At 45.7% G+C, this 20,057-nt stretch overlaps 1 protein-coding gene across 1 annotated transcript; it reads left to right on the top strand.

Moving 5' to 3' along the window:
• Positions 1–8,251: 8,251 nt before the first annotated feature.
• On the top strand, positions 8,252–18,577 carry CASTOR1 (cytosolic arginine sensor for mTORC1 subunit 1). The gene is made up of 9 exons (XM_015817441.1): positions 8,252–8,390; positions 13,171–13,241; positions 15,143–15,336; positions 15,614–15,746; positions 16,066–16,189; positions 16,526–16,633; positions 16,892–16,974; positions 17,455–17,549; positions 18,117–18,577. Exons 1-9 carry the CDS (start codon positions 8,278–8,280, stop codon positions 18,180–18,182), a joined length of 987 nt encoding a protein of 328 aa, XP_015672927.1. The 5' UTR covers positions 8,252–8,277; the 3' UTR covers positions 18,183–18,577.
• Positions 18,578–20,057: the final 1,480 nt, after the last annotated feature.

The raw sequence follows: 20,057 nt of genomic DNA, 5'->3' as shown, positions 1-20,057 counted from the left end.
ATCTGGGTCCAGGGAAGGCTTCTTGAGGAGGGGCCTCACAACGGCCTCCTTAAGGGCCGCAGGAAAGGCGCCCTCCTGCAAAGAAGCGTTAACAATTCCCTGGAGCCAGGCTCGTGTACCCTCCCGGGCTGCCAGTACCAGCCAGGAGGGGCACGGATCCAACAAACATGTGGTTGCGTTCAGCCCTCCCAAGACCCTGCACATAGAAGAATGCCTATATATATCACTACATAAAAGCTGGTATAGGTAGCCCTTGAGTTAAAACAGTTCATTTAGTGACTATTTGAAGGTGTAACAGCACTGAAGTAGCTTACAATTGCAACATCCTCGTGGCATGTGACTAAAGTTCAGAAGCTTGACAACTGACTCATACTTATGACGGTTGCAGTGTCCTGGGGTCAGGTGATTGCATTTTATGACCTGACAAGCAAAGTCAATGGGGAAGTGACATTCGCTTAAAAACTATGTTACTAACTCAACATTTGCAGTTAACAAATGTAGCAAGAAAAGTCATTAAATTGGGCAAAACTCACTTAACAAAATGCCTTGCTTAGCAACAGAAGCTCTGGACTCAAATGTGTGGGCATTAAGTCAAGGACTACCTGTAATATATATAGCCATTCGCCCCAAAAGCTAGCTTACCATGGGCACACCCTTATAATGGTACCCCCCCCCCCCCATGATGGGGGGGTCCTTTTGGTGTTTTATAACAGCCCAGGAAGCTAGAAGTAAAACACATAACAACTGCACAAATATATCAAACACTACAACATTGCATCAAAGCAGACGTCCTTTTACTGGACACTGGAAGGTTGGTCTTCAACTCAAGACGGGAATCCATGTGGCTGGTCCAGATGAGTCTGAACTTTGTGGATCCGTAGCAGTTGTTCCAAGAGACATGTGGCCCTCCCACCCACCCAAACAAGCTCACAGCCATCTCCAAAGCCTCCCACCACCCGGTTGCAGCTACTCTGCCGCCGTCAGTAGCAGAACACCATGGGTTCCAGCGTCAGGAAGCGGACGTACATCTTGGTCTCTATGTCGATTCCTTCCCATATCTGGCGTCGGAAGGAAAGAAAAAACAAGAGTTAGAGGAGAAGACAATTTCTGATCCTCCAAATCTTTAGTCGTACTTCAGAAAGGAGCAAATGTTACATTCCAGAATGACTCACATTCAGTTGAGTTGGCCTTAGATTTTCCCCAAAAAATAGCTGGTGGGAGAGAGATTCACTCCAAAGGGGATGCATGGACTTCCCTACCTTTGCTTGGTCCTGCATGAGGTGGCTTCCTCTTGTGAACCTTTTGCCCACCTCCCTTGAGGAGGACTCTTTTCTGCTTTCCTTTGGCCAGCTAACCTAACCCTACCACCCGTAACACCGTTCTCCAATTTCAAGTTGAGTTGAAATAGCCCACTAAGCAAACAGGCACCAGGGTTGTCTATCCCTACAGAGCTGAAGATAGTTGGGATTCCCATCTTCCGTTCTGGCTCCTATGCTTGAGAAGCCACAAGGTCAGGGGCCACGGATGAGAGGCCTGGGGGGCTGAGATTAGGGAAGGGAAGATCTGAAACGCACTAAGCTTGGTCGTTACAGCAGGTCCCTTTTCAATCCCTAAATTAAGCATAATCCTGCTTCGATGTTTGCTCAACTAGGAAGCTCCATGGATATGCTTGGGACCAATAATTATTTAGCTCCAATTATTTTCCTCTGAGTCAAACTTCAGAAGTTTGACCTTTTTCCTAGAACTGAGACAAGAATAGGCCAAGTCAACTAGTACCTTCCATCCATCTTCAAGTTGCCTTGGTTGAGAAGCACTGTTCTAGCCTAAGACTACATGTAGATCTCAACGTAATAATCAGCTTCTTCAGTGCCATTGTGACTCAATCAAAGGACTATCTGTACTCTACCCACATAGCAGTTTTTGCAAGATAGCAAAAGAAAGGATTGAGTGATGTCCAGTGAATTTCCAGCCCTAATCCACCATCTCTCCCCAACGCTGATTATTTGGGAGAGTTTGTGTTGGAAAAACTTGAGTGATTTTTTCTGTGAATTTGGAAATGAGTATTAAAAAAACAAACTGCAGGGGGTTTGCTTGGCAGAGCTGAGTAGAGATACGGGGAGGATGCCAGCCTTGTCTTTCTAAGCCAATAAAAATGCAAAAAGATTGACTCACCTTCAGGAAATCGTCAAATGTGATCCCTTCGTAGACTTGATCCGGCTCCTAAGATTAGGAAGAAAAAGAGATTCATTTCAGGAAGGGAAAATAAAAAGGAAATAATCAGAAAAAGTAGAAAAGGAAATACACGCTAACATGCAGGAAATCCTGACAATGAAATTTGAATCAAAACCAGGGATATCTTTATTAGGTCTGATTCCAGGGGATATAAATGAAAATTAAGGCATTAGCTGACAGCGGCAAGAATCACATTGGCACATTGGGGAAGGAAAACTGTCCCATCCGTATAGGATTTGAAGATTAAAATGAAAGAATACACAGCAATGGAAAAACTGTCTGAATATATTCACAGCAGAAGTCTAACCAAATTCACACAGGGGTGGTTTCCTTACACGAAACATATCAAGCTGAAATACCTAGAATGTGGTTTTTGGTGAAAAAGTACCACTGTGTATAATAATAATAAATGATGCAAACAGAAATGTTCAAAGTATAAAAATATTTAACTAATAATCAGTTAAAATGGCTGGAGGAAAAAGGGAGCGGCATAGAAAGAGAAGGAGCTACCAAAATGCCCGTTTTATAATAGTTTTGAAAAAAAAATCTTTTTAATCTAAATCCTTTAAGTATGTGTAGGTATCTTTTTCTTTGCTTACTTTTTTATTTATTTATTATGTATTAATTCAAATTCTATGGCTCCCATCTCAAGAAGTGACTTTCTGAACAAAATTAAACATTGCAACAACGCAACAATTACGTTTGCATGTTTTACTTAACTAATAAAAAATATTGTTTAAAAAAAGCCAAAAATCCAAGTTTTTTTTTTTAAGGTTACATCTATTTCAGCCAGAAATGATATTCCAGAAATGTTGTTGAGGTCTTTCTGCTGTTAGAACTGCAGCAAAAATAATGCTTTATTTAAACATATTGTTCTATTTGAGGCTGAAGGAATCAACATGCATTAACTCGACTTTAAGATTTAATATTTTCAGATGTTTCGATTCTTTTGAGATTTATCTCTTGCATGTGGGAATTGAGATCTGCACAATGGAAATGCATTTATAGCCAAGAGACTTGCTGTATTGTTCAGCTCTGGAAAGACAAACATATGGCTGCAACTATTCTGTGGTTTGCACAATTAATGAATATAGATTAGCTATGAATGTCTGTAATGAATCATCACTTCACTTCCGTTTATGGATATAGACGTTCTGTAAATATATACCCTGCATGTTTTCATTTCTTTTTTTAGCTTGTCCCTTTAGAATTTGGTGTTTTCTTTTTTGTATTTATTTAATTAGAAAAAGGGATAAAAGAGGCTGTGTTTTTTTTTCTTTACACAAGCCTCCAGGGCACACTTGGAAAGGGAGGGGGGAAGTCACAAGGGCAGTTGTGATCATCCTATCAAAGCCTGCCTGTTTTTTACATGGGTTGCATGAAGGATTGTGTTAACTTTTATTAATAAAGTTGCTAATATTTCTGCAAAAGTCTTTTTTATACCATTTGGCTTGTACATTTATAGTCAGCATGACACGACATAAGGAAAAAGAGGCAAGGAGGGAGAAGGAAAACTTAACACACTGGATAACTACTACATCTCTTAAATTATTCAACCAGTGAGATATCACACGAGTATTTTTTACAAGAGTGGGTATATGATGGCTCTACTGCATTCATTTCACTTTTAGCAGCAGTTATGTTACAAAAAGCGTTTTTTCCATTTGTGATACGTCTAATACCCCCACCTTTCTCCATGGATTACAAGCAAAAAAAGATATTGCAGGGAGAGAAAGAGGGAGGGAGGGAGAGATGAAACACAGAAGAGATAGAGATGGATAGAAAAATGGATAAGAAGGAGAAATATAGATGAGATAAAGAGATGTAAAATGTGAAGCTATAGACAAAAGAGAGATACACAGATGAAAGAGAGAAAAGGTGGATAAAGAAAAGATATAGATGAAATAGAGATGGATGGATGGATGGATGAGATAGATAGATGATAGACAGATAATGAATACAAAGAACAAAACAGTAGCAGAGGCAGAAAACCTGTCTGGATGTTGCTAAACTACAACTCCCAGCAGCCTCAGGCCAGAGTAAGGGATGCTGGGGGCTGTGGTCCAACAGCATCTGGAAATCTATGTTTGGTACCATCGCTAATTTTCTTCTATCATGCTCTTGATAAAGATTAGTGAATGAAAGAAGTTGACATGAGGATCAAGATGAATCCCCCTTGAAGGCACCAAAGACCTTAGCCAAGGTCTTCATCGTTTCTCCTCCTCAGGTTTTCCAATATTACTTGGGGGATCTCCATCTTCTGAAATGCTCAGTGTAGTTGCTCCTAAAGTTGGCCTGTGTTGTGTCAGACCCAGGCACAGCTACCCAACCCTTCTGATTGTGGCCCTGAAAGCCAGAGTGGAAAGACACCCATCTGAGAAAGTCCTCAATGCATCCTCAGAGCCAACCCAAGGACCCGGGTGATGGTCCTACGAGCAAGGAATTCACAGCTTCCAAGCAACATCCTTTGTGCAGCCGTGCAAGCCCGTTGTGTGAAGATGTGGTATCTTAGAACGCTTACATCCTCCATGGAGGACAACCCAATCAAGTATAAAATCCCAGCCATTTGAAAGAGAAATGGCAATAGACCAACATAAGGTTGACCTTGGGGAAGATAGAGATTGTTAGCAAAATGGGAGGTCAGCTCAAGAAACAAGACTGCATCAGAATGAAATTTAACTAGGTTACCCTTGGCATGAAAGGAAGGGAGAGAAAACATCAGGCTTTCAAGATGCTGTAAGAGCTGGTCTCCTCTGCCTCTGCGCATGCACAGGCAGGTTCTGCATGTCACCGGTTCGCCTCGCCCGGCCAATTTGAAAACCCTAGGAGTTTATTTTATTTTATTTTATTTTGTTAAAAACCTTTCCACTGGGTGCCTGGAAAAAAAGGGAGCCAAAGAGTCCATCAGTGGCTCTTCAAGATGGTCGCCATATTTGAATGCAACTGGCTGTTTAATTAAAAGCAGGTGCAGTTATTCAAGTGCACAGTAAATTGGAACGAAGACAAAGTAAAACCCTAGGAGTTTATTTTATTTTATTTAAAATACCTTTCCACTGGGGGCCTGGAAAAAAACGGAGCCCCAGAGTCCATCAGCGGCTCTTCAACAAGGTCTCCATGTTTAAATGTAGCAGACATGCAACTGGCTGTTTAATTAAAAGCAGTTAATTAAAAGCAGTTATTCAAGCGGGACTTAATTCTTAATTTTAACACGAATGGCTATATACAGGTAATTCCCCCAAGCACGAACGTTTATTTAGTGAGTGTTCAGAAAAACGAATTAATTCAGAAAGGCTACTCACTGTTAGACATGCAAAACAGCGACCAACAAACAGGCCTCTGCAGCCACGTGGCTCGGAGAGGAGAAGCCGGAAGTGGGTGGTTTTTTGTTTTTTTTTGTGCTGGTCACATGGCCGAAGCTGATTGGGTGATTTTTGCAAGATCTCTTTTGCTTTTGCTTTCCTGGAGCTGCCTGGAAGATCTGCTGCTTGCTGGGCTTGAGGACTAGAGAGCTAGAATACTTCTGTAAATATTTTAAAAAAAATGTTTTTGTTACTCTGTGGAACTGGACTTCTGTCGTTTGCAATCCCTTTGGGAACTGCTCTGCTTCTTATTGTGTTGGTAAGTGCAGCGCTTTGCAAGATGGTTTGTTTGCATCTGCCTGACATTGGTAGCCTGTGGCTGCTGCTGCCTCCTCCTCTCCCTGGCACAGACCCAGCAGAGATTCTGCTGACCCCTTAACTGCAGGGGTCTCCCAACCTGGCCCTTGGATGACTTGCGGACTTCAACTCCCAGAATTCCTCAGCCAGCGTGCCTGGCTGAGGAATTGTGGGAGTTGAAGTCCACAAGTCATCAAAGGGCCAAGATGGAAGACCCCTGCCTTACTGGAAGGAAATCCCCCACCCCCTGCCCCATTTTGGATTTTGCCTGGAGAGGCTTGTGCTGTTCAGGGGAAGGTTTTGGTTTTGTTTTTTTTAAAAAAAGGTTTTTAAATTTAAATTGCCTCCAGAAGTTGTGGGGAGGTTTTTAAGAAGAAACTGGATAGGCATTTATCAGAAATACAGTACAGTACTCTCTTTGTGAGAGCAGTGGGTTAGACTAGATGACCTCCAGGTCCCTTCCATCTCAGTTACTGTTGCAAGCGGACAATTCTGTAAACTGTACCCCCATCTCCCTCTGCATGCCTGGCTGGAGACGCTTAAGCTAGTGGCAAGTGTTGTTTTTTTTTTAAAAGGTTTTAAATTTAAATTGCCTCCAGAAGTTGTGGGCATTGAGAGGGACAATGGGAGGGAGGGAAGGAAAGAAGGATCAAGAAATAGAACAGAGGGAAGGTGGAAGGAAATATCAAAGGATGGAAGGAAGGGAAGGAAGGAAGGGACAATGGGAGGGAGGGAAGGAGGAAGGGAAAAAGGGAGGGAAGAAAGGAAGGAAGGGAAAAAGAGAAGGAAAGAAGGAAGGGACAATGGGAGGGAGAGAGGAAGGGAAGGAAGGCACCCACCCCAGTCCCACCCCCCCTCCACCAGAGACCCATGGATCCCCTCCACATCCCCGCCCGCACCCCTTACCCCCCCTATAACCTTAGTGACAAGCTGCCACACACACACCCTCCCCGTCATAGACTTCACTTGTCAAAAAGTTGCAAAAGGTGATGACACGACCCTGGGACAGTGACCGTCGTAAGTATGAATCAGTTGCCAAGCATACAAATGTAAATCACAGGGCCCTGGGGATGCTGCAACGGTCGTAAGTGTGAAACACGGTCGTAAGTCACTTTTTCCAGTGCCGTTGTAACTTCGAACAGTCCCTAAGCAAATTGTTGTAAGTCGAGGACTGCCTGTACTTTTATCATTTTTTTCCTTTTTTGTGTGTGTTTTTGGCCATCAAGTTTTTGACGCCTCGCTAGGCGACTGGTGGGACTCGGATAATGCCTTGCCCTCAAAGTGGTACCATGGGTGAAAAGGTTGACAGGCCCTGCTCTTGGTTGTGGCAGGAACATTCGCTGTGGGCACCGAGAGGGCCATTGCAACTCGAATCAGCCTGGTTTTTTGTCTATTTTCCCCTCAAAGGCCGGGAGACGAAAAGAACGTTCCTGGAAGATAAGACGCAGGAGGAGTAGGAGAGAACGTTAGAAACGCCCGAGGTGGAAGGTGTGTAGATGAGCACAATGTGGGCAAGGCGCCAAGGAAGCAGCCCATCCGGACTTGTGGTCTGGCTCGAGGACAGCTACCCCTCAACTATCGTTTCTGTTGCTAAGCAAGTCAGTCGCTAAGCGAATTTGGCCCCATTCTACAGCCTCCCTTGCCTCGGTCGTTAAGGGAGTCACTGCAGTGGTTAAGTTAGTAACCCGGTTGTTAAGTGAATCCAGTTTCCCCCCCCCTTGACTTTTGTTGCAAAAGGTGATCACATGAGCCCAGAACACTGCAACAGAGAAAGAAAGAAAGAAAGAAAGAAAGAAAGAAAGAAAGAAAGAAAGAAAGAAAGAAAGAAAATGAGAAGAAACGAGAGAGAGAGAGAGAGAGAGAGAGAGAGAGAGGAAGGAAGGAAGGAAGGAAGGAAGGAAGGAAGGAAGAAAGAAAGAAAGAAAGAAAGAAAGAAAGAAAGAAAGAAAGAAAGAAAGAGGGAGGGAGGGAGGGAGGGAGGGAGGGAGTGAATGAGGAAGGAAGGAAGGAAGCTAGCTGGACATTCCAGACGAAGGCCGGGGACACGCGACCTGCTTAGCCACGAATCCAAGAAACCCCCCAGGAAGGCCGAACGGGTCGTGAGAACCCGGCTCTTGCCTTTCAGCACCCGCGACAGGAAAGCGAAGGAAGCCCCGCCGCGCGCGCATCACCTCCGGACCGCAGCCGTGTGCGCGCCGTTGCCAAAGCGCTCTGCACGAGCTCAGAGGCGGCCGGCGCGGGCGAAGCAGAGGGCGGGCGGGCCGGGGGTGGGTCCGGGCCGTGGCTCCCCCCTCGTGGGCCGGGCCGGGCCTGGGAAGGAGGCGGCGCGGCGGTCCCGGCTTGCGTAAAGCCCAGCGCTGGGCAGGGCGCCGGCCTCGCTGGCTGCGCCATGGAGCTGCGGATCCTGGAGCTCCGCGTGCGGGTCCTGAGCCTGGCCCGCCGCGGCCTCTGGCTCTACACCCACCCGCTGCTCAAGATGCTGCTCCTGCCCCAGCGCAGCAGGTAGGGCGCGCGTGTGGGAAGGCGCAGACACGCGTGTCCCCGTGGCTAGCCTGCTGGACTGAGACTGTGCAACGCGGGCATTGGTGCATTAGGGAGGGCGCAGACACGCGTGTCAGGGTAGATGGGCTGGAGAGACAGTGCGCGCGGGGGAGGGGTGTTGGTGTATATTTGAGAGGGCGCAGACACGCGTGTCGTCGTGGGTGGGCTGGAGAAAGTGCAGAGGCGCAGTGCTTGGAATCCTATGGCGGCGGGATTCGGCGCTGTTATCGGATTGACCACCGGCATGGATCAAAGCTGGGGTTTACACGTGCTCCGAATTGGGGAGAGGGGGGTGCCTAAGGACCTTCCAACTCTCTTATTCTGACCAGTGTATGCATGGGAAACTAGCTTCTCTCTGCTGTGTGCTTGCAAATTAAGGATTGAGCCCGGTTATGCATGTATGTGTGTGTGTGTGTGTGTATACAACAAGTGTGCAAGTGTGGACAGAGCAGAGCTGTGTCTGTTGCCAAACTGGACCGTGTCCTGGTTCTTGCTAACCTCGGAAGATGCCCATCATCTTTCTGGGATGAGATTTGGACTGCAGTGCTCCTGAAGCCCTGTAGAGGGCGGCAGTGGTGCTTTCTACTGCCATTTAGTGATACTGTGGAGTATTGCAGCCCTGGCTTTAGCCCAGGTGTGAGAACCAGCTTTCCCCCAATATCCCGATCCCTCTTGGCTTTGCTTAGACTCTCGCCATGCAGACCAACTGCCTGGGGGTGATGGGAGTTGTAGTCAGGGGAAACTCAAAAGGGCCCGTGTGGATAAGAATCCCAGAGGAGGCCTCCCAGACCTGTAAAGAAATTGCAGGGTTGAGACAAAGAGTCAGGTCTTGTGTATGTAAGATTAATCCCCAATTTGGAACTGGGAGGGTGTGTGTCCCTTATGTGTCTCTTATGAGAACGCGGGCCCTTCTAGAGCGCTTGGACTACCTTTCCCATCATCCCCAAGTAGGTTGGAGTTGCCCCTTAAATTCTGGAATGCGGACTGCAAGAACCAAATGCTGCAAATTCTGTGCAATTGTTTAAAAAGATGCTAGTGAACCCTGGTTTGACAGCTCCTGTGTTTTTGGGGGGACAGCTGAGGCCTAACCCCTCCCCAGTTCTTGGAAAGGGGGACCCCAATTAGCCCTCCCCCCCCCCGTACCTCTAAGTGCAGCCAAAAAAGGCATATTTAGCACATGGCTGCGGATTCCGACATAACTGGGATGGGTCGCCCCCACGGCTGGTTTGAAAATCTTGAAGGAAAATAAACAGCTCTTCTTTTTTTCTTTTTTTTTTTCCAGCCGGCTGCTGATTCCTCTTGAAGCAATTTATTTTTTCCCTCCTTTGGAGCAATTTAGATTTATTTTCCCCTCTTGAAGCCATCTATTTTTTCCCTTAAATTTCTTCCGCCTCTGCACTTGGCTGCAAGAATTGGCAGTCTCTCTCCTTCTTCAGGCTTTTTTTAAATTTTATTTACAGGGTGCCTTTGGAACTGCAGAAACCAAAAAAGACATGTATTAAAAAAAAGGGGAGGGGGGATTTGATACAAAATACCTGGCATTTCTTCTGGTTTTTTAATTATTCTCCCTCCCCCCTCCCCAGGCAAAGAGTAGGCTTGTTATGCAAATGGATTGGAAATCTTAAGGATGACCGTAAGGGATATTTTGCAAATACAGGGATTCTTGGATGCTGTTTGCAAGCTGTCTGGATAATTGTGCCATTTTTAATTAAGAAATGTCGTCTTTTGATATCAATGCTTCGGTTCCCAGCTCTGGCTTCTGTTTTGTGGGAGGGTTCTGGTTTATAAAAATGCTACTTGACCTCATTTATAGAATTAGGATGTAGTCAAGTCATAAGAGTTAGTCCTCAAGTTACAGCCGTTCGTTTAGTGACCGTTTGAGGTTACGACGGCAGCGAAAAAAGGGGCTTATGACCGTTTTTCACACCTATATAATGATTGACTAATTTTGCTTCCATCCCAGTTAGGCTTAGCCTTTTTCGGAGGTAATTTTCTTTATCTTTCGTTATTGTTTTCCTTGCTATCGTATCTCGGCAGAGAATCTCAGACAGTGGAAAATTTTCTTTTAGTTTTCTAACTGGGGAAGGGGGGGGATTTTCAGAGCCATCGTTCAGAACATCTGGAAGGCTCCGCTCCCTATCAGCACCAAGTGGGCTGTTTGGCTCACAGCTTCTTGTCTGTTTCATAAGTTGTTTTGCACCCTTGGAGATAAAATGAAGGCTGCACGCTAAGAATTTGCAATCAGTGTGAAATTTATAACAGAAGATTAAAAACAGAATAACAAGAGTTGGAAGGGACCTTGGAGGTCTTCTAGTCCAACCCCCTGCTCAAGCAGGAAACACTATACCGTTTCAGACAAAGGGCTGTCCAGTCTCTTCTTAAAAAGCCTCCAGTGATGGAGCAGACACGACTTCTGGAGGCAAGGAGTTCCACTGGTTAGTTGTTCTCACTGTTAGGAAGTTTCTCCTTCATTCCAGGTTGCTTCTCTCTCCTTGATTAGTTCCCATCCGTTGCTTCTTGTCCTGACTTCATGTATTTGGAGAACAGGTCGACCCCCCTCTCTTTTGTGATAGTCCCTGAAATATTGGAAGACTGCTATCATGTCACCTCTAGTCCTTCTTTTCATTAAAGTAGAAATACAGGTTTCAAGTCAGCCTTGCTGTGCAACTGCTTTTTTCTCCCAAATTTCCTTCCTTGCCCACTCTCTTTCCCTTGCAGTCCTTAGGGCCTAATTCTGTTTTCTAATTTGTTCTTAGGCTGGCGTCCTTGCTAGCTATTGTTTCCCACCAATTCCTGCTTTCCTAGCCATTTCCTACTTCCTTTAGCTACTTACTCCATGTCTTGTCTGACTGCTTAACTCTTTAAACTCCACAGCTCCCAAAGGGTGCAAATTGGCTTTTTTTCCCCTAGTGGTTTTTTTTTTTTTTAATTAGGGTCTACCCTGAAAAAGCAATAGTTTGTGCCTTTGCAGAGGCACATACCGTAGTTAGCGTGTATCTAACTGTGAGTTAATATAAAATTATTCTGGAAAATATAGTTGGCATTTCCCCCCTTTTGCGTTGCTCAGTTTCAGATGGCTGTTTCTGTTCTTGTTTGTTTTACATTTACACTTCTTTCTGTGATGGTTACACAGCCTAGAAAAACAAACAGATCCCGTTCTTGTTTTTAAAAGCTTTAAGCCTGTGCTGTAAACAAGCCCCAAAAGAGTTTCCAAACTGGAAAACTAAAGTTTGGCTGTTAGAATGAAAAATCTGGCTTAATTTTGTGCATATCAATGTATTTGTGACCTTATTGAAAAGGAAGAAAAATACTTCTGGTAAACATGTAAGAAAAATATTGCAGCTTGCTTAGTCGCCTGTACGGCATTCCGATCGCCTACGATAACCGTGATTTCTTCACGCTCTGTTTTTCCTTAAGTTCCTCTTTGTCATTTTTCCCTTTCTTAGCTTTTCCTGTCTCCTTCCTTCTCAGCTGAGACTTGGTTTCTACTTGCTCCCCTCCGTGAATTTTAACTCACCTGGTGAACTTTTCCCCCCGAAATCTGTTTGGCCAGTGAAACGATTCAGTATTTAACTCAGGTTTTTTTTTTCAAACTTGGCAACGTCAAGATGGATGGACTTCAACTCCCAGAATTCTCCAGCCAGCCATGGAACCATGTGGCTGGAAGGGACCTCGGAGGTCTTCTAGTCCAACCCCTGCTAAAAGGCAGGAGATCTTACACCATCCCGGTTTAATGGTATAGTCAAATGGTCAGATTCCCTAATTGGCCAAGCTGAAGTCAGATGGTAAACAGTTCTTTCTGTGATGGCTACAAATCCTAAAGAAACAACAGATTTCTCTTGTTGTTTTAAAAAGCCTTAAGGCAGCCTGGTAAACAAGCCTGAAAGCCTCTGGCATTGATGATGTTACGTAGTTGGGTCATGAAACGTCTGTAAGAAAACCACTAAGCTCAGAAAACATCAAGGACCCCACAGTTCAACCCTGAGCTACAAAGAGTCTTTTCTTTCGAAGCCTGAAACAATTTCCAAAAATCTGGTTTAACCCTTGTGCAGTGCCAAGTTTGAAAAAACAGCATTTGTGGCTGATTTTGCCACAAATGAGCCGGACGTTACATGTGCCAACTTCAAGCGTTTCACGTGAATCAGCAATTCATTTCATTCTAGCCCATTTGATCTGCTCAAACAAACTTTTTTCTCTCTTTCTATTGCAAGGGAATAAACAAGTTGTGTGTCAGACAAAAGGGCAGGGCTTGCCGTGTCGCGGTTAAACAGGCTTGTGTTTGTGTGACTGCGGTTGAGTGCAGCTGGGTCCTTTTCTGGGGTTGCTTAAGAGGCCCTGGGCAATGTGGGTGGAATTTTTTTCCAGGCTGAAGGGGCAGCCTGAGAAATTTTGCTGGAGTGTGTTTGTGTGTGTGCGTGCGCGGGTGCATGTGTGAGAGAGAGGGAAGGAGGGAGAGGGGGAGAAAAAAAGAGAAAGAGAGAGAAAGTGAAAGAGAGAGAGAGAAAGCGAAAAAGAAAAAGAAAGAGAAAGAAAGAAAAAGAGAAAGAAAGAGAAATAGAGAAAGGAAGGAAGGAAGGAAAGAAAGAAAGAGAAGAAAGGAAAGAAAGAAAGAAAGAAAGAAAGAAAGAAAGAAAGAAAGAAAGAGAGGGAGGGAGGTGATTTTTCCAATTTCTGTCCAAAGGGAGGTGAATTTCACAGAATAACTTCATCAGCATGACTTGGCATTCTCCTCTCTTCCCAGGTGCAGGTTTTTCAGCTTTACAGAGACTCCTGAAGACTACACCATCATGTTGGATGAAGAAGGCTTCAAAGGTATGAGCAACTTTTGGAGTACAGGTATTCCTCATTCACTGACCTGTGGTCAGGGCTGAAAAAAATACATTTATAGCCAATCCCTGACTATTTCCTACCTGCACCCACACCTCAGTTATGTGACTGCCTCTACAGTTGCCAGGGAGCGTCTGGAATTCCTGGAGAAAGAAAGAAAACCCCCCCCCAAACACACCCAATTGCTCATAATGTTCCTAAATGGAAAGTAGTTGGTAGATTCTGAGAAACTGGATCTGTTTTCAGAGGGGAATCTATTTAGGAGCGCTGGTAACTGTCAGGGCAGCAATCCTGCAGCCAAGTAGGTGCCTTCCAGATGTTTGGATTTCAGCTGCTAGAATTCCCCGGCTGAGACGCAGGGCCCTCCAATTGGCGGAAGTTGCAGCCCTGGCAAAATTAAAATTACATCTCTGCTTCTGTTCGGCTCTTTTGTTGGGTGTTCCCACAATTCCAAGAAGGGAACAAATGCTTGGCTGCCCATCGATATGTTCCCAAGGACGAGGGGGAGAAGATGTTTATCTCAGGGTGTTGCACTTGCCCAGGGGAGCAGCCAGCGGAAAACAAGCCGTTGGCCGGTTCTTGCTGACCGCGGTATCTTTTGTATGGCTGGACCTGGAGGGGCTCCAGAGCGGCCTTGAGATCAGGTTGGCAAGGCGGGTGGAAGGTGTGATCTTCCGAGGCTGGGAGAAGGCAATTGTGCTGTTCCCAAGGAACATGCTCTCATGTGGGAACAGGGCAGGGGAAACTCCCCCGTGCTTCCTGGAAGGGGGGGGGAGAAACTGGCGGGGGGGGGGAAGAAGGGCTCAGTTGAAGTGAAATATTTTACTACTGTTGTGGACCAACATAAAGGGGGAAAGAAGGAAGGAAGGAAGGAAGGAAGGAAGGAAGGAAGGAAGGAAGGAAGGAAGGAAGGAAGGAAGGAAGGAGAGAGAAGGGATGATAACAAGTAAATGAGGGAGGGAGGGAGGGAGGAAGGAAAATAATAGTGGGATAGGAAGGAAGGGAGGAAGGAAGGAAGGAAGGAAGGGGTAATAGATAAGGAGTGAAAGAAGGAAGGGAGGGAAGGAGGAAGGGGATAACAGTGGGATAGGGAGGGAGGGAGGAAGGAAGGAAAGAGGGATGAAGGGAGGGATAAGTAGACAGGGAGAAGAGATGGGAAGAACGTATTAGAGAAAAGGAAGAAAGGGGAGGAAAGAAGGAGACAGCAACTAAATTATTTAGTTATATAAATTACAATTTTTTTTATATTGCTTGGAAATTCTTTCAAGAGGATTATTTTCCAGGAGGGAGGAGGAATAACCATCCTCCTTTCTTGCATTGTTTTGAATAGCTCCAGTAAACGCAACCTCCTAACATCTGTGTGGTGTTTATTTAGAAAGTGTTATTGTGCCTTCGGAGGGACTCTGGGTGATAAATCTAAGAGATTTGGCTAAGACAGCTTGTTCCTTCGATGTGTTGTCCCTCTTGGTTACATTTTGTGGTGGCGGTAGGTGTGTGGGGGGGGGGAAGAGGTCAATATTTTATTTCCTCCCGCCCCCCTTGCAAATTCCTTCTCAATGGAAACCTTTGATCCTCGGTGTGCAGAGGGCCATTAACAGGCATCCAGCTCTGCTGAAGAGATCCAGTCATGTGAAAAACGAAGTGACTTAATTTTTAATCCAGTTTGGAGGAGAGCCATTCTCAGATTCTTGCCCTCTCCGTGCCATTTTGTAGTCTTCTTTTCCCAGTTGTTTTTCTCTGTAATTCCCCTCCCCAGATGCCTTAAATTAGAGGACTCCGAACTTTAAGACTGGTGGACTTCCACTCCCAGAATTCCCCAGAATTCCTCCCGGTGACTCTAGGTTCTGTGTTGTCTTCTTCACGAGGTTTTCTCGCGTTTCTTCCAGAACTCCATGCCTCTGAGTTCCTGCAAGTGGTGGATTCCACGTGGCTCGTGCTGAACGTCTTGTCCAACGGCAGTGCCTCCCTCAACAACCAGCCGATCGGAGTCACCAAGATTGCAAAATCCGTCATTGCACCGCTGGCCGAGCACAATGTCTCCGTTTTGATGTTGTCCACATATCAGACCGATTTTATTCTGGTGAGCTTCTGAGTAGCTGGTTCCAGAGCTGGGATGGGTGGGTGGGTACTATGGGTATGATAAGGGCTGAGTTCAAAGGTTGGGGGGTCCCCCTCCCACTGATAAACAGAGGAAGGGGGAGGGGGACTTTGTGTGTTATTGATGGAGTAACAGAAGGATTAGAAGGGACCTTGGAGGTCCTCTAGTCCAACCCCCTGCTCAAGCGGGAGAAACGGAAGCCATTCAAAACGGACATCGTGATGCTGTAGAATCAGGGATCTTTGGGTCTGCCTTTCAGGTACGGGAGAAGGATCTGCCTGTGGTCATCCACACTCTGGCCAGCGAATTTGAAATTTATAAGGAGGTGAATGGAGAACCGGTCCCTGCAAACTGTGAAGACATAAGCAACGGATTCCACAAGGCAAAGCAAGGTGGGTTTTCTATTGCCGAGACCATGTCGGATGAATTCCAGTGCTGGAGTAATTCCAACGTTTGAGGGGCTGCCGCAAAAAAGAGGGGGGCGGTCAACCTATTCTCCAAAGCACCTGAAGGCAGGTCAAGAAAAAAACCAATCAAGGAGAGAAGCGACCTAAATCTGAGGAATTTCCTGACAGTGAGAACAATTAGCCAGTGGAATAAATTGTCGTTAGAAGTTGTGGCTGCTCCATCTCTGGAGTCGAGGGTTTCTCTTCCCTAAGGGATCAGACTGGGGCAGGTCTGACAGCATCTCTCTCTCTCTCTGCTTCCCAGAGTTCAACGCCACGGTCCATCCAATACAAACTCCACAGAACAGATTCTGCATCCTTAGCATCGCCCCTGAAACCTTGCCAGCCATTGCCACAAAACTCATCGATGTCCTGTTCTACACAGCCAGGTCAGTGATTGATGTGTACTGGCTGTGTGAGGGGGAAAAAAGGAAGGTTGAAGCCAGGGTTTCTAGGTAATCCTCGTCTTACAACAGGTGAGCCTAAAACTTCCCTGGCTGAGCCAGACAGTTGTTAAGGGAGCTTAGCCCCATTTTACGAGCTTTTTTGCCACAGTTGTTAAATGAATCGCTGTAATAGTTTCCAGAGCCAGATGCCTTTGCTCTTAAATAGCAGTAGAAAAGTCCTGCTGAAGCAGCTTTCATTTCCGCCCCATGCTTCCAAAATAGGAGAAATTTATTGTCCAAAATTTGACCTTGGGAATTTTTTTCTTTGGCCTTTTTTAGCCCGCCGAAAGATGCCTCCGCTAACAACCAGGACGCCATTACTTTCTTTGCCTTCTCCCTGATTGAGGGCTACATCTCTATCGTCATGGATGCAGAGACCAAGAAAAAGTGAGTGCCTCACAAAGGGAGGTTTTGTGGAATGACCACCAGGAGCTCAGCATTTGGGGGGCAGCAGTAGCCTAGTTGCAAAAACATCATCCTTACAGGCATGGTGTTGAGTAGAGGACCTCCTGGGTTCTCTGATGAAAGAGCGGATTAGGAGACATCTTAGAGGTCCCTCAGTTGAGTCCAGCAAGCATCTGGGTTAGCTTTGTGCCAATGGATAACACTGTGGAGAAAATGTCCGATTCTCCTCCCCTTTCCCAGATTCCCTAGCGACCTGCTGTTGACCAGTTCCTCTGGGGAGCTGTGGAGGATGGTCAGGATTGGCGGGCAGCCCCTTGGCTTCGGTGAGTTTCGTTGGGTTTTCTTTTCCACGCTTTATCAGTGGTGATGGTGTTGTGTAGATAACCGATTCTCTTGGGGTGGCATTAACTCAGAATATGGTGGTCCTTGACTTGTCCCCACCCTTGGGTGGGAGAAGAATTTCCATTTCCACTTAACTTGGATCCCATCTCCAGGAAGAAGTTAAATTTCATTTCTAACCATCAGCACAAGGGATTGCATGGTTCTAAGATGGCGCCTAGAGGATCTCCTGTGTTGTCCTAGAGCAGGGCAACTTTAAGACTTGTGGACTTCAGCTTCAAGAATTCCTCAGCCAGACATTCTGAGAGTTGAAGTCCGCAAGTCTTAAAGTTACCAAGTTTGGAGACCCCCTCCCTTGAGGAAAGTCCTGCCCCAAAGCGTCATCACGTTTGGTCAAATTCCAGAACCTGGGAACTTTGGCCTTGCATTCAGCTGATGTCTCTCCTGGTTCCTCCCTTCGGCAGATGAATGTGGGATCGTGGCCCAGATTGCTGAACCCCTGGCCTATGCAGACATCTCCGCCTATTACATCAGCACCTTCAACTTTGACCACGCCTTGGTAAGCCGCAAAGGCTTGAGGACATCCCGAGCTGGAAGCGTTCGTTCTTTTGAGGGTTCCAGATTTTTTTAATTCTTATTTATTTATATTTCACCTTTATTGTTGTTTATAAACACTTCAAGATGGCGAACGTACCTAATGCTCCTTCCTTCTCCTATTTTCCCAACAATAACTACCCCGGGAAGTGGGCTGGGCTGAGGAAGAGGGACTGGCTCAAAGTCACCCAGTTGACTTTCATGGCTAAGTTAGGACTAGAACTCACCGTCTCCCGGTTTTTAGCCTGGTGTCTTAACCATTAGACCAAACTTTGCTTGTCTTGTTTTGAGGCATAAGATGTGACTACAAGTGTAAATTAAATCCCCTTCCTTTCCCTTCCCTTCTGCCATTCAGAATAATATGGCAGCCAGTTTAATAAGACAAAAATATCATTTTCAATAGCAATTATTAAACTGGTTACAAATCTGAACACGATCCCCCCAAATAATTGGGGTCTTCCCTTCTATTTTGGTATTTCCTGAAAGGTGTCAATGCAACCATCTTTTTTCTCCCCCATTCCGTTCCCTCCAGGTTCCAGAAGATGGCATTGATGAGGTCATTGAAGTGCTCCAGAAACGCCAGGAGGCTGGGAGATAAACACCTGGGCTCCCTTTGTGGGTTTCAGAAGCCAAACTGATGGATGTGGTCCAGCCCTACTCCCTACAGATGTTCCTGGAGAGAGAGAGAGAGAGAGCCTGGGAGCCCAGCTCCTCTGCAAGCCAAATTATCTTTCTGGGGACTCGTATCTGCATGGAGGACACCCTAATATTTTCACTTGAGGGTACCCTCCATTTCTCCCAAGGGAGAAACATGTGCCTTGTTCCCCAAATTCTCCAGATTGATCAACAGGGTGGAATTTTCTGGGTAGATATTCAGTATTACCGCTTCTTCTGGTTTTCTCAGCCATCTTCATGATCCTTGATTATCTGTTGTCTCCAGAGACTAGCAGACAAATTCCAATACATGTTGACCAACCTCTTGGTCAAGATGAAGAGGCTGTCGTCTCTATTTCTCTCTAATTTTGCACGTTTTCTGAGATGTCTAAAGGCGTCCTTGGGGGCAGGGGCGATGTAACTTAATTAGAATTGCACTCTGTCCCCCACTGTGAAAGGACAGCCTTCTCCAGAAACAATGTTCTCTAGATGATTGATTGAGGGGCTTCAAGAGGTGATAACCCCAATGTATCTGGAGACCAAACACTCCTGGATTTAGAGTTGGGCTCTCTTTTCACTGCACAATGCTAAGAGTAGGAAACACTGGATTTTTTCCCCCTCTTTTTTGAATCTGTTGTAGGAAGGGCTGGAGGAGTAACCTGAAGGAAGAGAATGTTTTGGACCTCTGTGTCCTTTGTTCTATGGCTGCTAAAAGGAGAGAAATAAGCTTTTTTTGGTGCTCCTGCATCTTCCCTTCCTTCTGGGCTCGTGTCATTGGCAACATTAATGGATCTGAAGCATTAGCTGTCAAAATATTTTTGGAGCTTGGGGTGGCTGGGAGAAAGGGTGGGTCCAAAACGCTCCCTCTTCCCCCTGCTTTTCAAAGCCTTAATGCCTTAAAGTGCCTTCTTGTTATTAAGCTTTCTAAATGTCAAATGATGATCATATAAGCTACGGCCTTAGCCCTTGTGGGCATCTGGTACAAATCACAATGACCCGAAAAATGAAGAACTCGTGTCACGTTGCGATACAAACTGTGTCTTTTGGGCTGATGTGGGATGCAAGTAGAGAAGTCCCATGGTTTTGCATCGGGGTGTTTGGTGGTGCACATCGTGCGTCCTTTGTCTTTCCACCCCTAGTGGACATATTGTGAGGTCTCTTCTTGAGGACCAGCGAGAAGGTTGAGTTTAGATGTCCTTCACCCCCCAAACTCCGGCTTGAAAGAGAAGGATTGTGGTTGTGTAGCAAGCCTAGTGTTTCTATTTCTCCCCTTTCTTAGCCAGTCAGATTGCTAGGAAGGGGGAAAGTTTGCCCACTCCATCGGCCAGTCCAAGCGCTGTGATTGTAATCTTCAGTTGAGAAGGTTGGTCTTGACTTCTCAAAGGAAGAGGTGGAAGGTGACTTCCCTAGGAGACCTCTCACCACTGCAGGCAGACTGATGGGCCTCCACCTCTACCTGCGTAGACTTTCCCAAACTTTAGGTTTCCTAAAAAGTTTAGAACTGGGAGCTTTCTGCAAGAGTTGAGAGTCATGATCCAAAAGGGGACAATAGACTGTTGCAATAATTGTCAGACTTCTTTAGGAGAAGAGAAGAAACTGGAAACATCGGAAACGTAGATTTATGGAGTCGCCCAGGAAAGACACAAATGGCGCACCCTTCCTATGGGTGGCCTGTAGCCACCGTGATCTTATTTTTGTTTGTTGGTGCTAAAAGCTGCATTCCTTCTCGACAGTCCTCAAATGGAAGCCTCTCCTTAGCTGTGGCTAAGATTCAGATTTCTTTCTAAAGTTCTGTATTTTTCTTTTTTTTTTTTTTTTT

Source organism: Protobothrops mucrosquamatus, unplaced genomic scaffold (genome assembly GCF_001527695.2).
Source record: "Protobothrops mucrosquamatus isolate PMUCROS unplaced genomic scaffold, P.Mucros_1.0 scaffold593, whole genome shotgun sequence".
Classification (NCBI taxonomy): domain Eukaryota; kingdom Metazoa; phylum Chordata; class Lepidosauria; order Squamata; family Viperidae; genus Protobothrops; species Protobothrops mucrosquamatus.
Note: the sequence above shows the minus strand (reverse complement) of the source record. Positions and strands in the feature narration are given on the sequence as shown.

Excerpts from the sequence above, each read along its gene's own strand:
- CASTOR1 (XM_015817441.1), top strand. The coding sequence starts at position 8,278 with ATGGAGCTGCGGATCCTGGAGCTCCGCGTGCGGGTCCTGAGCCTGGCC. Across the intron at positions 16,634-16,891 it reads GATGCAGAGACCAAGAAAAA|ATTCCCTAGCGACCTGCTGT; the intron begins GTGAGTGCCTCA and ends CCCCTTTCCCAG. Across the intron at positions 16,975-17,454 it reads CGGGCAGCCCCTTGGCTTCG|ATGAATGTGGGATCGTGGCC; the intron begins GTGAGTTTCGTT and ends TCCCTTCGGCAG.